At 43.2% G+C, this 12,826-nt stretch overlaps 1 protein-coding gene across 1 annotated transcript in view; it reads right to left on the bottom strand.

Annotated features, from left to right (window-relative positions):
* Positions 1-12,826, bottom strand: part of VAT1L (vesicle amine transport 1-like) — a 156,199-nt gene that overhangs the window by 117,198 nt on the left and 26,175 nt on the right. Inside the window, exon 3 of the mRNA XM_008570587.1 lies at positions 3,989-4,204. Within this exon, the coding sequence (XP_008568809.1) occupies positions 3,989-4,204 (216 nt within the window). The remainder of the gene's footprint in view (positions 1-3,988; positions 4,205-12,826) is intronic.

Genomic DNA, 12,826 nt, shown 5'->3' on the forward strand with positions numbered 1-12,826 from the left:
TTTTCAACCAGATTTTAAAGGTTTGATTAGGGGTACTACCATCTCAGGCCATTTGGTCATGCTATTGTTAGACAAAAACAATGACTTCAGAGATGTGACAGAGTAGTAAAGGCGCTTGGACAATTCCAATGAGCGTGTATCCTGCTCTGGATTGAATTATTTTCCTATGCTCTACTAAAGTTTCCTTGAAATCAAAGCTAAGGCTGGTGTTCCTCACACGCTGTCTGCAAATTCCCCATCCCAGCTTTGGATGAAAATCAGAAGTCTTGGCGCCATTAGGACTGCACACTCTATAGAACCCAGTTTAAGTAACTTTATCCTAATCAGGTTTAATCTTCCTCATCATCTCATCAACATCAAGTTTGAAAATGTGTACGGTCTTTTCACTCTTTAAGCTGTTTATACTTAGTACTGGGTAGATGTTTTTTTTTTTTTTTTTTTTTTTTTTTTTTCCATGTCCGGCAACGGATCACAACCCTCAGCGTCGCCCCCGTACCAGACCGGGACCGGCAACGGGATCGCAACCCTCGGTGTTGCTCCCGCGCCTCGCTCAGCCAGTGAGTGGGAACTGGTCTGTATGTGGGATCCGAACCCTCGGCGGGAGCGCCGCCGCACTTCCCAAGCGGCGCGCTAACGCAGTGCGCCACCGGGCCGGCCCACTGGGTAGATGTTGAACATATTTGTTAAACGAAAAAGTAAATGAAGGAATGAACGATCTGAGTTCTCCCAACATTCTGTATCGTTGAGTGGAAAGAGCATAGATTTTGGAATCAGCCAGATTAGGGTACAGGTCCTAGTTCTGCTATTTGCTAGCTCTGTTTTCTTTGGGTCTCCGTGGACACTCTACAGTAAAAAGAGCAGGAGAGAGGCAGCCCAGGGAACATGGCTCTGTTGGTTCCCTATTGCTTTTGTAACAAATTACCACAAACTTAGAGGCTCAAAGAAAAAACAAAAAAAACACCCGAAACCCACAGATATATTATATTACATTTCTGGAAATCTGAAATCCAAAATGGGTTTCACTGGGCTAAAATCGAGGTGTTAGCAGGGCTGTGTTCCTTCTGGAGGCTCTGGAGGAGAATCTGTTTCCTGTCTAGAGTCTAGAGGCCACTTGCGTTCTTTGGCTTGTAGCTCCTTCCTCCACCATCAAAGCCAGCACCGTAGCATCTCTAGATTGTTCTCTGACTCTTCTGCCTCCCTCTTCCATCTTTAAGGTCCCTTGTGATTACACTGGGCCCACCTGGATAATTCAGTATCATTTCTCCATCTCAAGGTCCTTACTTTAACCACATCTATAAAATTCCTTTGCCATGTAGGGTAACATACACACAGGTGCCAGGGATTCGAATGTGGACTTATGGGGTGGGGAAGCATTATCCTACCTACCCCAGCAAGCAAGAATTTGGTGGCTGCATTTATCAGATTTGTCAAACAGTGATGGGAAGCACCTCTGTTCCTTTCCAAGGTATTGCAGATAATGTACAGAAAAGTACAAACTGGGGGCTCCCCCCACTATGAGAACAGCAGCCAGTTGTCTTCTTGGGAGGAATCTAGTTCTGACTGGGGTGGGGTGGGGGGACCTACTGTTCTTGCCACTGTGGGGTGGTGGAATGGTCTAGGCTCTCCTTAGGACTTCTTAATTTTTGTAAGACAGTGTCAACCTTACCTCAGATCAGTTAAGTGTTTATATACATGAATTTGTACTTGGCCAAAAATCTTTCCTCTGACAGTAACCTTGAACTACTGTGTACCACCTATCAAATCTTGGTTGGGAGAAATGCTATTGGAGGAAATCCACAGACCCAAGAGATGTGCTGTCCACCCACACCTTTAAACTCTGTCTGAAGATTAAGCCAGACCATGTTCTTTTGGCCCCAGAATATGCGCTTTCACTAAATTTTGATTTACTTTGATGCTATTAGATGACATTAAGAGCATACCATAAGAAAGCTTCATGAAACAGTTGCAATCACTGTAACAGTTTTGTTGAGGATGTCCATTGCATTTCAGCATACATCTTTTATGAGAAACTACAGAGAGATATTCCTCTGGAATGAGGGGGTTGTCATGGGCTCTGACCACACCCCCCTCCTTCCTCCTTCTCTCACCCTATTTCCTTTTCCCTTCCCCCTCTTCTCCCCCCGCAACTGCTCTGCAACATCTTAGAATGTAAAAAAATAATGATATAAATAAATAAATAAAAAGAAATATTCCTCTGGTCTCAAAACCCAGTACTAGTTACAGCTTCCCTTAGTAACTGGTTTGTTTCCATCAAATGAACAGTAGATCTCACGGTGCTCATTTTTCCCTATTTTTACTCACAATTAGGAAGCTAAGAGACAAAACTGTCATCCATGTTCGACAAAATTTCAGGACACTATTGTCTGCATTATGTGCATTAACTCATTTTCCTACTGTTATTGTCCCCTTTCCCCAGTTCTTTCACCTGTTTTACACTTTAGTTCTTGTTGCTGGTAGTGTCTGTAAGCCCAGAATAAAGTATGGTAAAAATTTTTGTTATTTTCCAAGATTTTATTTCTTTTGTGATACACATGCCCCTGATACATTCTTCTTTGTTCCAGGAACAAAAAATTAAAAAATTAAAATATGAAATGAAACATCATGGACACCAATGAATAAACACTGACTCTCAGAAGAACCGAGGGTAGCATCACTATAAAGACTGGAGCTAATGTTGAGTTTCTATTACTTTGCATGCTGAGCACACTAAGATCATAAATGCCAACATTTTAAATGGCTTGCTTGCTGTTAGCAGATTCTCTGAAACTGAAATCAATTTCTTCACTAAGGAGTTTTTAGCTTTTATAATATCTTTACTTATGGTCAGAAGACATCAGCAAATTTGCGAAGTTAATTGAAGATATTTGTCTTAAGGCATTCCAAAAGTTTCATATCTTTGCCTTTTTGGTTTTGGATGTGAACTTGTCTTTTCAGAAAGGAAAAATGGAAATGTGCTTTACATCACCTAGGGTTTTGATAGTTGTCGAAAGCCAAGATTTTTTTTTTTTAAAAATCAATGTTAGCAAAGCCTCCAGTGAAAATAGCTTTCAGATAGACCCAGTTATAAGAGTTCATGTCTCAGTTCATCAAACCCCAGAGTCACCGACTCTGAGAACCTCTCAAGTTCTATTAGATGGTGTGCAGGACCTTCTCTTGTTGATCTCTATATCCATAGAGTCTAGAACATAGTATATGAGGGTTCTTCAAAAATTTTATGGAAAGATTAGTAGTATCTTTTAATCCCATTTTTCTTGAACTTTTTGAAGTGCCCTCATATGTTTAGTAAATATTTTGTGGAATTAGTGAGTAATACCTCCTACTCTCAAAAAGATTAGTGTTCCACCCCAACCCCAGCAGACTGTGATGGGCACATTGTGCTTACCATGTGGTGGGCATGTAGTAAGCACAGAATGACTGGTGCTGAGACACATCCAAGCTATAAAAGAAATTTCTGCCATCCCTGAACTCCAGAGCAACAATTTTGATTTCCATCACTTTCTCTCTTGGCAAAGACACAGCTGACAGATGACACTGACTGTGCAACCACTCTCATGGGTATACTTAGGATTATGTGTTACTCCCAGTGTGCTAGTACAATCTCTGTCTGCCTTTATTCCACCCAAGAAAATATAGCAGAACACAAATGAATAAGAATGTCATTAACATAGAGACCATTTCAAATCCACTGCAATTTATCAAAAAAGTAAACCATCCACCCTTTCAGCGTTTCAAATAATAGTAGTGCATGATTTGTGAAGCATCTCACTATGATCGACACAACATTTCATCATGATACCAACACTGAGGGTGCTTCTCAACAGAAACCACCCTGTCCCCAATGCAGTCATCTATATGGACTCTACCATCCATGTGAGATCCACCAGAACCAATCTCATTGTTAATTGGGTGTCATTCCACTTCCACTATCATGACCTTGAAGAAGAAGGATCACAAGGAGCCGACTTACCACACCACCTCCAGCCGAGTGCACAAGCACAGACATCCCTTCCCGGAGGTTGGCAACTTCAAAGAGCATCATGTAAGCTGTGACGAAGTTCATGGGGAATGCGGCAGCCTCGGAGAAGCTCATGTCATCTGGAATCTTGTAGACAAACTCCACTGGTGTGCAGACCACCTCTGCCCAGGCATTGTAATTGACAAATGCCATGACACGATCCCCAATCTGGATATGGGGAAATACAGAGTTAGTGGAATCTCGCTCATGATACAGGCTCAAGGAGGGTGTAAAATTATTGGGAGCTGTCCATGGTACAAAACATCATTCTTTTTCCTAACTCACATACTTATAACATCTATCCAAATTCTTCTGAGTTTCACAGTCTTTTCTTTTATACTTTGAATAAACAAATAATTTTTGAATACATTTGTACTAAAAAACACAAACTGCTACTTAAGCATCACAACTTATACAACCAATCTGATGAACTGTCACAGCTCTGTATTTCCTGCCCACCCATCTTCACCACTACCACCTCCTCCCCAGAAACAGGAAAGTTGTTCAGTTGAGGACCCACTCTCTCCTTGAAGTTCTGGACGCTATTTAGGTGATAGCAAGATGCTTGGGCAGTGTCAGTACATCTAATAAAGGTAAAAAAACGATGCACAATCCTCTTCCATTCTTTCAAAACCAACTTCACTTTCCACTGTGTCCTTCCTTTAGGACTTCTCAGGAATTTTTGTTCCCATAGTTGAGAATGAGGGTCTTACAGCCTGTCTGGAGAATGAATTTCTCCTCATGAAAGGTTTTTGTATATGCACATTTGATCACAAAGTGAAGCTACCATTTAGTGAATAATAATAATGTACCAGACTCTAATCTTCATCTTATGTCAGTTATTTTATTTAATCTACATGACAGCTTTATGAGATGTCATCTCCATTATACACATAAAAAAACTAAGCTTGAGAAAAGTTAAGTCTCTTGCCTAAGAGTACATAGGTTAAGGCCTGTCTGATTCCAAATACCTTCCCATGACGTCACAATGTCCTCCCACAATGATTGTTTATTAAGTCTCTTCTCAGTCTTAGGGTCTAGGCAGTGGAGATACAATTGTAAAGGAGGCACAATTCATGCTTTCAAATTGTTCATATTCCCTGAAATTTTCATGTGGTAAGTACCATGAGTGATGGGGCTTAGAGGCAAATCCATTTGGAATGGATAATATTTTAGTAGAGAATAAAGCCTTAAGCCAAAGGCATGAAGCTTTGATAGGGATGTTTCAGATGTTGGTCCAAAGATCATTTTTTCCTTTGAGGAAGGATGGGTTGGGGTAAAGGCATACTAGACTAGCCTGAAGGTGAGTTCCCTAGGACCCTGGGGATTTTCCAGGTTGGCCAGTTCTGTGTGTTTTGGAATAGAGCTGCTACAGCCTCAGTGTGTGGTTGGCACCATGTCTACAGGGACCTGATTGTCCATTCAGCCAGGGGATGATGCCGTAGAAAGACAATGGAAGATCCTGGCACCATCCAGACCAGGGTAATGAGGAGTACAGGTGGATGAGACAATGAGGGCTGCATTGACAATGTTCTAAGTGAACCTGGGTGCCTCTGCTCCAGCTGCCAGGACATCTCTGCCAAGGGATTCAGTTAGCCTAACCCAGGAAAGCATTTGTATCACAGAATCAAATTTCTCTGCTCCAGTATGTCTTCTGGGGCTCTCCTGCCAGCAACAGGAGCAAAGCAGAGCCTGGTCTGCTCATTGAGAGAAAGGCAAGTAATTAATCAAAGTGATGACCTGATAGCTGGGCAAGGAGGGCTTTCCGACCGCCTCCTCACATCTCCTTTCCTAATCCTTGGGAACCTTGACATAAATGCAGCTGATATTCCTTTTCCTGAATCCCCCTGTGTTATCTGTGGCTCCAACTCCCACCTGCCTTCTTCTCTCCCCTCTCGTAAGCCCGTAAGTTACCCTGAACCCCTTGGATACTGGAAGGGGGTAGCCCTTCATCTGGGGAGCAGTAGCAGTCTGTCTCAGAGAGGAGTCAATTACAAATAAAACATCAGCCAACAAGAGAAAAGTGGAAGCTGGGAGTAAGAAAACATGAGAAGAGGTGAAGAGAAGGGTTGGTCTATGTGCCTGTCCAGTATCAACTCCTGCGTGTCCCCCACAGCCAAACTGGAAAATCAGCCAGAAAAGCTTGGAAATACTCATGCTCACACCCCCATGCCTCTGTACCTGCTATCTCCACAGTTGGCTTTCCCTTTCCTTCCTTTCCTTTTTGCAAATCTTTGACTTTCCTTCAAAGCTCAGCTCAGATATCCCCTTCTCTGAAGCTTTACCTGATAACCAACCTTCCCCCACAAAAGCAGAACTGGTGACTCTTCTCAGTGTTACTGGTGTTTGTACTTATTCCATGCTTCCTGTGTGCTGGCACTAACTACATAGCAAATATGACTGCATTTAATCCTCAACAACCTTATGTGGTAGCTTTTACCATTGTCCGCATTTTACAGAATGGAAACTGAAGTTCACAGTGGTTAAATAACTTGCCCAAGACCACACAGGTGTAAGTGGTGAAGACAGGACTTATACTAAAGTCCATGTGATTCCTTATATGATCCTTCATCATTATGTGGATCCCATTATGTTGGGTTATCCTTTTACGTGATTGGCTCCCCCTCTAAATGGTGAGCTCTCAGGGGGAAAAGACTAGATTTTATTGATCTATGAATTTTTAATGAATGGCCCAATTCAACCCTCGAGAAGCTTTCAATAGTCTCATAGGAAGCATCTCTGGGTCTGAAGAGGAAAATCAGTGTTTGGCCTTGATTAGAACCCCAGGAAACTGTTGGGACAGGGACTGCTAGGAACTATTGTTATTAATAATAATAAGTGGCATTTACCAAGAATCCAACATGTTCCTGGATCTGGGCTAAGTGCCTTTATTTATATGACCTTATATAATTCCCACAAGAACTTCATGAAGTTCTTGAACTTTATGAATAACAATGAACTATTATTATCCTCTCTATATACATAAGAGAATTGAGGTGACAATAGGTATGGCTACTTATTCTATTCTAAAGGGTGAAGGAGCTTCTAAAGAGCAGAACTTCTAAAGAGCAGAACCAGAAGGCTTCCAGTCCAGATCTGTCTCCCTACAGACCTCTCCCTTGTTCTAGCCAGGCCTCTTCTTCTCAGCACTGCTAAGATGAGCTGTTACTAAGAGGAAGGCTACCTTGACTGACCATCATGCTGGTTTGAGGGTCTTTCTCTTACTCTCCAGGAAAATATCTAGAAATAACAGGACAAACCCTACAAAGCTCAAGCCTGTACGTATAAGCATCAATGAGCTTTCCTATCCTTGGCAATGGGGTTGGCCTTCAGCTAAATATATGTTCCAGCTGATTTTAGGGGGATTCTAAGGCAGCCCTGACTCATCAGCTGGCAGCAGCCTCAGCCAAGCCCATGGCGCATTTTCTTATTGCTAAGACTTCTGTAGAGAGAGAACCAAGGAAACCCTAGGAGTCGCCATACCTATTGTTTTCTCCTCCTGGCTCCAGGTGGAAATTCAGTCTTCCCAGGTACAGAAGCCTGCCTGCACCCTCCTGAAACAATGAAAGAAATGGCTGCAGTGCTCTGAACCTGGATTCTAATCTTGGTTCTGCCCCTTGTAGCTGTGCGACCACAGGCAAGGTGCTTGCTCACCCTGTCTGTCTCTCAGGGAGTGTGTCTGTCAATCGGGGATTGTCTTGCCTCTCTCACAGTGCTCATCAGGATGCAATATATGTGAACTTGGCTGTCATGTCATCTCCTGGGAAAGACCATCCTAACTCAAGAAGCACTCTTTCCCTCCCATGTCCGTGTGTCACATAATTCACTTTTATTCTCTTCAAAGCACTTATCCCAAATGAAGTTATCTCATTTATTCACTTGTTACATCTCCACTGCCTACTTCTTTCCACTCCCAATTAGAATGTCAGCTGCAAAAAGGCAGGGGCTTTTCAGTGCCCAGAACAGTGAAGGTATTGGTTGAATGAATAAATAAAGACACCTTAAATACCATTGAGAGTGGGAGGGGGTGGTCACTAAAAGTTAGATTCTATTTCAGATTTCCAATTCAAACATATAATGAAGTATTTCTTCATTTTTTTTTGGTAGAGATTTCTCAAATGCTCCTGAGAGTCAGTTGAAACTAGAGATTCTTTCCCAGAAAACAAAACAAAACGAGGTCGAGTGTGCCTACCCTTGCCCGCCTCCCACTTGCAAGGCATCCGTGGATACCCTGAGGCCAACTATGAAACCCTCCCGGGGTCCACGGGAGCCAGGTTCTCACTCTACCTCCCAAACGTAAACATTCAACGTGCAGCACATCACATGCACCATGGCATATTAGTACTGGAAGGTCATCTTACAGACTCTATCTCTCATCTAAACTCTCTGTTTCAGAGATGAGGGAAACTGAGCCATAGGGAAGGTTAAAGATTTGCCAAAAGCTGCACAGAGTGCCAAGGGCAGGGGTAGGAGTGAAGTCTAGTCTTATTTGTTTTCTGCCACCCCATATGGATTCACTCCAGTCTAGTTCCTGTGTATTGGACTCAGAGCTTGGCACTGCATTACCCGTCGCAGAGGGTGTGAAACCTGGTGCATAGGAGCTGTGCAAACCCAAGTGCAGGAACTCACATGGCAGTGACTGGGCTCATGGTGAAATAGGAGAGAATGCCATCAGGTGTGATGAACAGCAACAACTAACATTTATTGGACATGCATTATAAGGCAGGCATTTTTCTAAGGGCCTCACATGTTTTAACTCATCTAATTTTTACAAAAACCCTATGAAGCCATGCTGAATACTGTGGGGTTTTTTATTAGTAGTTTACATAGCCAGACACCATGCAAAAAAAAAAAAAAAAAAAAAAAAAAAAAAAAAAAAAAAAAAAAAAAAAAAAAAAAAAAAAAAAAAAAAAAAAAAAAAAAAAAAAAAAAAAGCAGCAGCAGTCTTCACTTTGAAATGCTAAATTATTTTTTCATAGCATATCATTATTAAAGATGAATACACATAAGCGCATGGATACTACTAGGTTGCATGAGCTTCCGAGTGCTACTTACATTGAACTGTTCTTCTATTTGATATGTTAGCTGCTTGCATTATGGCTTTCAAATGCAATATTCAAATTGCTGTGGCCACAGTGAATTCTCAATAAATTAATGACTTTCCTATATGTATGTTTTGGTGTGTATATATTTTTCTTATAATTGATTCTACTGTTTTATTTTCTTTTCTTAATAGTTCTATTCTACCTCTATCCAACAACAACAACAAAAACCTCCTATGACATGGGTTCTTTAATGGCCCCTTATGACAGATGAATAATCATAGATTTCACAGATATTTATATTGAGGTGAAGATAGATTAAATCACATGCCCAAAATAATGGAGCTAGAGAGTAGCAGGGCCAGGATTTAAATCCAGGTAGTCTGATTCCAGATACAAATAATTAATTCATTACACCTAAGTTCTACAAAGAAAACATAAAGTTATATAAGGATGTACAACAGGAAAACCTGCAAAGTCTAGAAATATATTTTGAACTCTTTAGGTCTTGGCTCTATAATAGGTACAATATTAGTAAAGGATCCTTATGAAAATTAACATAATATGCATGCAATGCACTTAGCACGGTGCATGGAAAATGAGGAAAGAGAAATAAACGTTAGCTCTTAAGAAGAATGGTTGGTTCTTGACCTCATGAAATTCACAATTCAATAATCAATAGCTGGCTATAGACTCACTATATTTCACAAGGGAGAAGGAATAGCTGTCTAATGAGGAAACTGAGGAAAAAGAGAGGCTGCCCCACTGGCAGTGAGTGTCCCAATTCCTGGAAGGGGTGGAGACCAAGTGATGAACATTGGGAATGTCATCTTCAATGCAAGGATTTGAACCAGAGGACAACTAGGGTCTAAAACTGTGATGGAGTTTGGATGTGTTGTCCACTCCAAAACTCATGTGGAAATTTGATCTCCAGTGTGGCAGTGTTGGAAACTGATTGAGTCATGGGGGTGGATCCCTCATGAATGGATTAATGCTCTCCCTGAGAGAGGGGGGATTAATGAGTGAGTTCTCACTCTATTAGTTCCCACGAGAGTTCGTTCCTTAAAAAGACCCTGGCACCTTCTCTCTCTCTCTTGCTTTCTCTCTCTTGCTTCCTCTCTCTTGCTTCCTGTCACCATGTGATCTGCTTGTACCCACTGGCTGCCTGCCACTTTCTGCCATGAGTAGAAGCAGCCTGAGGCCCATGCCAGATGCAGCCGTCACAGAATTGTAAGCCTAATAAACCCCTCTTCTTTATAAATTACCCAGTCTTAGGTAATTCTGTAATAGCAACGCAAAACAGACTAAAACAGAAAATTGGTACCAGGAGTGGGGTGTTACTAAACAGAAACCTGAAAATTTGGATGCAACTTTGGAACTGGGTAATGGGCAACTGTTGGAGGAGTTTGGAGGACTTAGAAGAAGACAGAAAGATGAGGGAAAGTTTGGAATGTCTTAGAGACTTATGTAGTGGCGAGCAGAATGCTGATAGAAATGTGGACAATAAAGGCCATGTGGATGATGAGGTCTCAGATAGGAATAAAGAACTTATTGGGAATTGGACAAAAGATCACCCTTGCTACACCATAGCAAGGAATTTGGCTGCACTGTGTCCATGCCCTTGAACTTTGTGGAAGGTGGGACTTAAGAGTTTTGAACCAGAGCATTTGGCTGAAGAAATCTCGAAGCAGCAAAGTGTTCAGGACGCTACATGGCGACTTCTAACAGCCTACTCTGAGTTATGGCAGCAAAGCCATAATGTAAAGCCAGAATTTAAAATGGAAGCACAGCGTAAAGATTTGGAAACTTTGCAGCCTGGCCATGTGGTAAAGAAGCAGAGAGCCAGAGGACAGTGCAAGGGTGAAGCAGATAAACTGGTTGCTAAAGACATTATCTTGGTGGTGAGGCAGCCAGATGCTAATAGTGGAGAAAATGAGAGGAAAGCCCTGAAGGCATTTGAGAAGTCTGGAAGGGTGCCCCACCCATCACAGGCCCTGAGGCTTAGAAGGACTGAGTTGTCCCAGAGGACAGACCTGGGGCACAGCTGCCCTTGGGAACCTGCTCCCTGCATCCCAGCTGCTCTGGCTAGAGCGGCCCCAAGTGTGGTTCACGCAGCAGCCCTGAAGAGTAGAGGCCTGAAACCTCAGTGGCGTCCACGTTGCGTTAAGTCTGCAGGCCGGCAGCACGTGAGAGCAGTGGAGGCATGGCAGCCTCCACCTAGATTCCAGAGGATGTATGGAAAAGCCTGGAAGCCCAGGAAAAGACTTGCCACAGGGGTGGAGCCACTGCAGAGGCCATCTACTAGAGCCATGCGGAGCAGAAATGTGGGGTCAGAGTTGCAGCACAGAAACCCCAATAGCACCATGCCTACTGGAGCCATGAGAGCAGGACCGCCATGGAGACCCCAGACCTGTGGAGCTACCAGAATGGAACACCAGCCTAGGAGAGGTGAAGTGTGGCCCAAGACCAGGAAAGCCATAGGAGCAGAGCTGCCCAAGGACTTGGGGACCCAACCCCCACAGCAGTGTGCAGAGGCAGTCAAACATGGAATCAAGGTACCTGATTCACCAGCCTTGAGATTTAATGCCTGCCGTGCTGGGTTTCGGATTTGTTTGGGACCTGTTTTTCCTTTCTTCTGGCCTATTCCTCCTTTTTGGAATGGGAATGTATACCCAATGTCTGTTCCACCATTGTATCATGGCAGTAGATAAATTTGGTTTTGTTTTTCAGGTTCCCAGCTGGAAGGACTTTTACTTTTAGTCGCAGATGAGACTTTGGGCTTTGCACGTTTAAGTTGGTGCTGGAACAAGCTAAGACTTTTGGGACTGTTGGGACAGAATTTTGGGATAGTATTTTGTATGTGAGAGTGACATGAGTTTTGGGGGGCCAAAGGCAGAATGATGGAGTTTGGATGTGTTGTCCACTCCAAAACTCATGTGGAAATTTGATCTCCAATGTAGCAGTGTTGGAAACTGATTGAGTCATGGGGGCGGATCCCTCATGAATGGATTAATGCTCTCCCTGGGGGAGGGGGGATTAATGAGTGAGTTCTCACTCTATTAGTTCCCACGAGAGTTCGTTCCTTAAAAAGATCCTGGCACCTTCTCTCTCTCTCTTGCTTTCTCTCTCTTGCTTCCTCTCTCTTGCTTCCTGTCGCCATGAGATCTGCTTGTACTCACTGGCTGCCTGCCACTTTCTGCCATGAGTAGAAGCAGCCTGAGGCCCATGCCAGTTGCAGCTGTCCCAGAATCGTAAGCCAAATAAACCTCTTTCCTTTATAAATTACCCAGTCTCAGGTATTTCTGTTATAGCAACACAAAACAGACTAAAACAAACTGACATCCTCTTCTTCACAGAGTCATGAAAACCCAAAGATACAGACTCAATACCACAGAGCAGCTGACGGCCTCCAGTGTCAACACAGAGTATAATGAACAGAGTATGTCAACCACCTTGACAGTGGTGGTGGTCACGGCCATCCCAGCAGGGCCGACTGCTCCCAGGTCTCTCATTCAACTTTGCTCCATCATTTCCATTTCATTATCAAAATGGCAAATGTGGCTAAGCCGTGGATCAGTGCCAGCCTCAGAGTCTAGAGGTAGGCACCTTTAAAAAATTATCCACTTTAGGGCCGGCCCGGTGGCGCACTGGAGAGTGCGCCGCTTAGGAGCACAGCGGCGCTCCCGCCGAGGGTTCGGATCCCATGTGGAGACCGGTTCCTGCTCACTGGCTGAGTGCGGTGCGGACG

The sequence above is a fragment of the Galeopterus variegatus genome, unplaced genomic scaffold, assembly GCF_000696425.1.
Source record: "Galeopterus variegatus unplaced genomic scaffold, G_variegatus-3.0.2 Scaffold617, whole genome shotgun sequence".
NCBI lineage: Eukaryota > Metazoa > Chordata > Mammalia > Dermoptera > Cynocephalidae > Galeopterus > Galeopterus variegatus.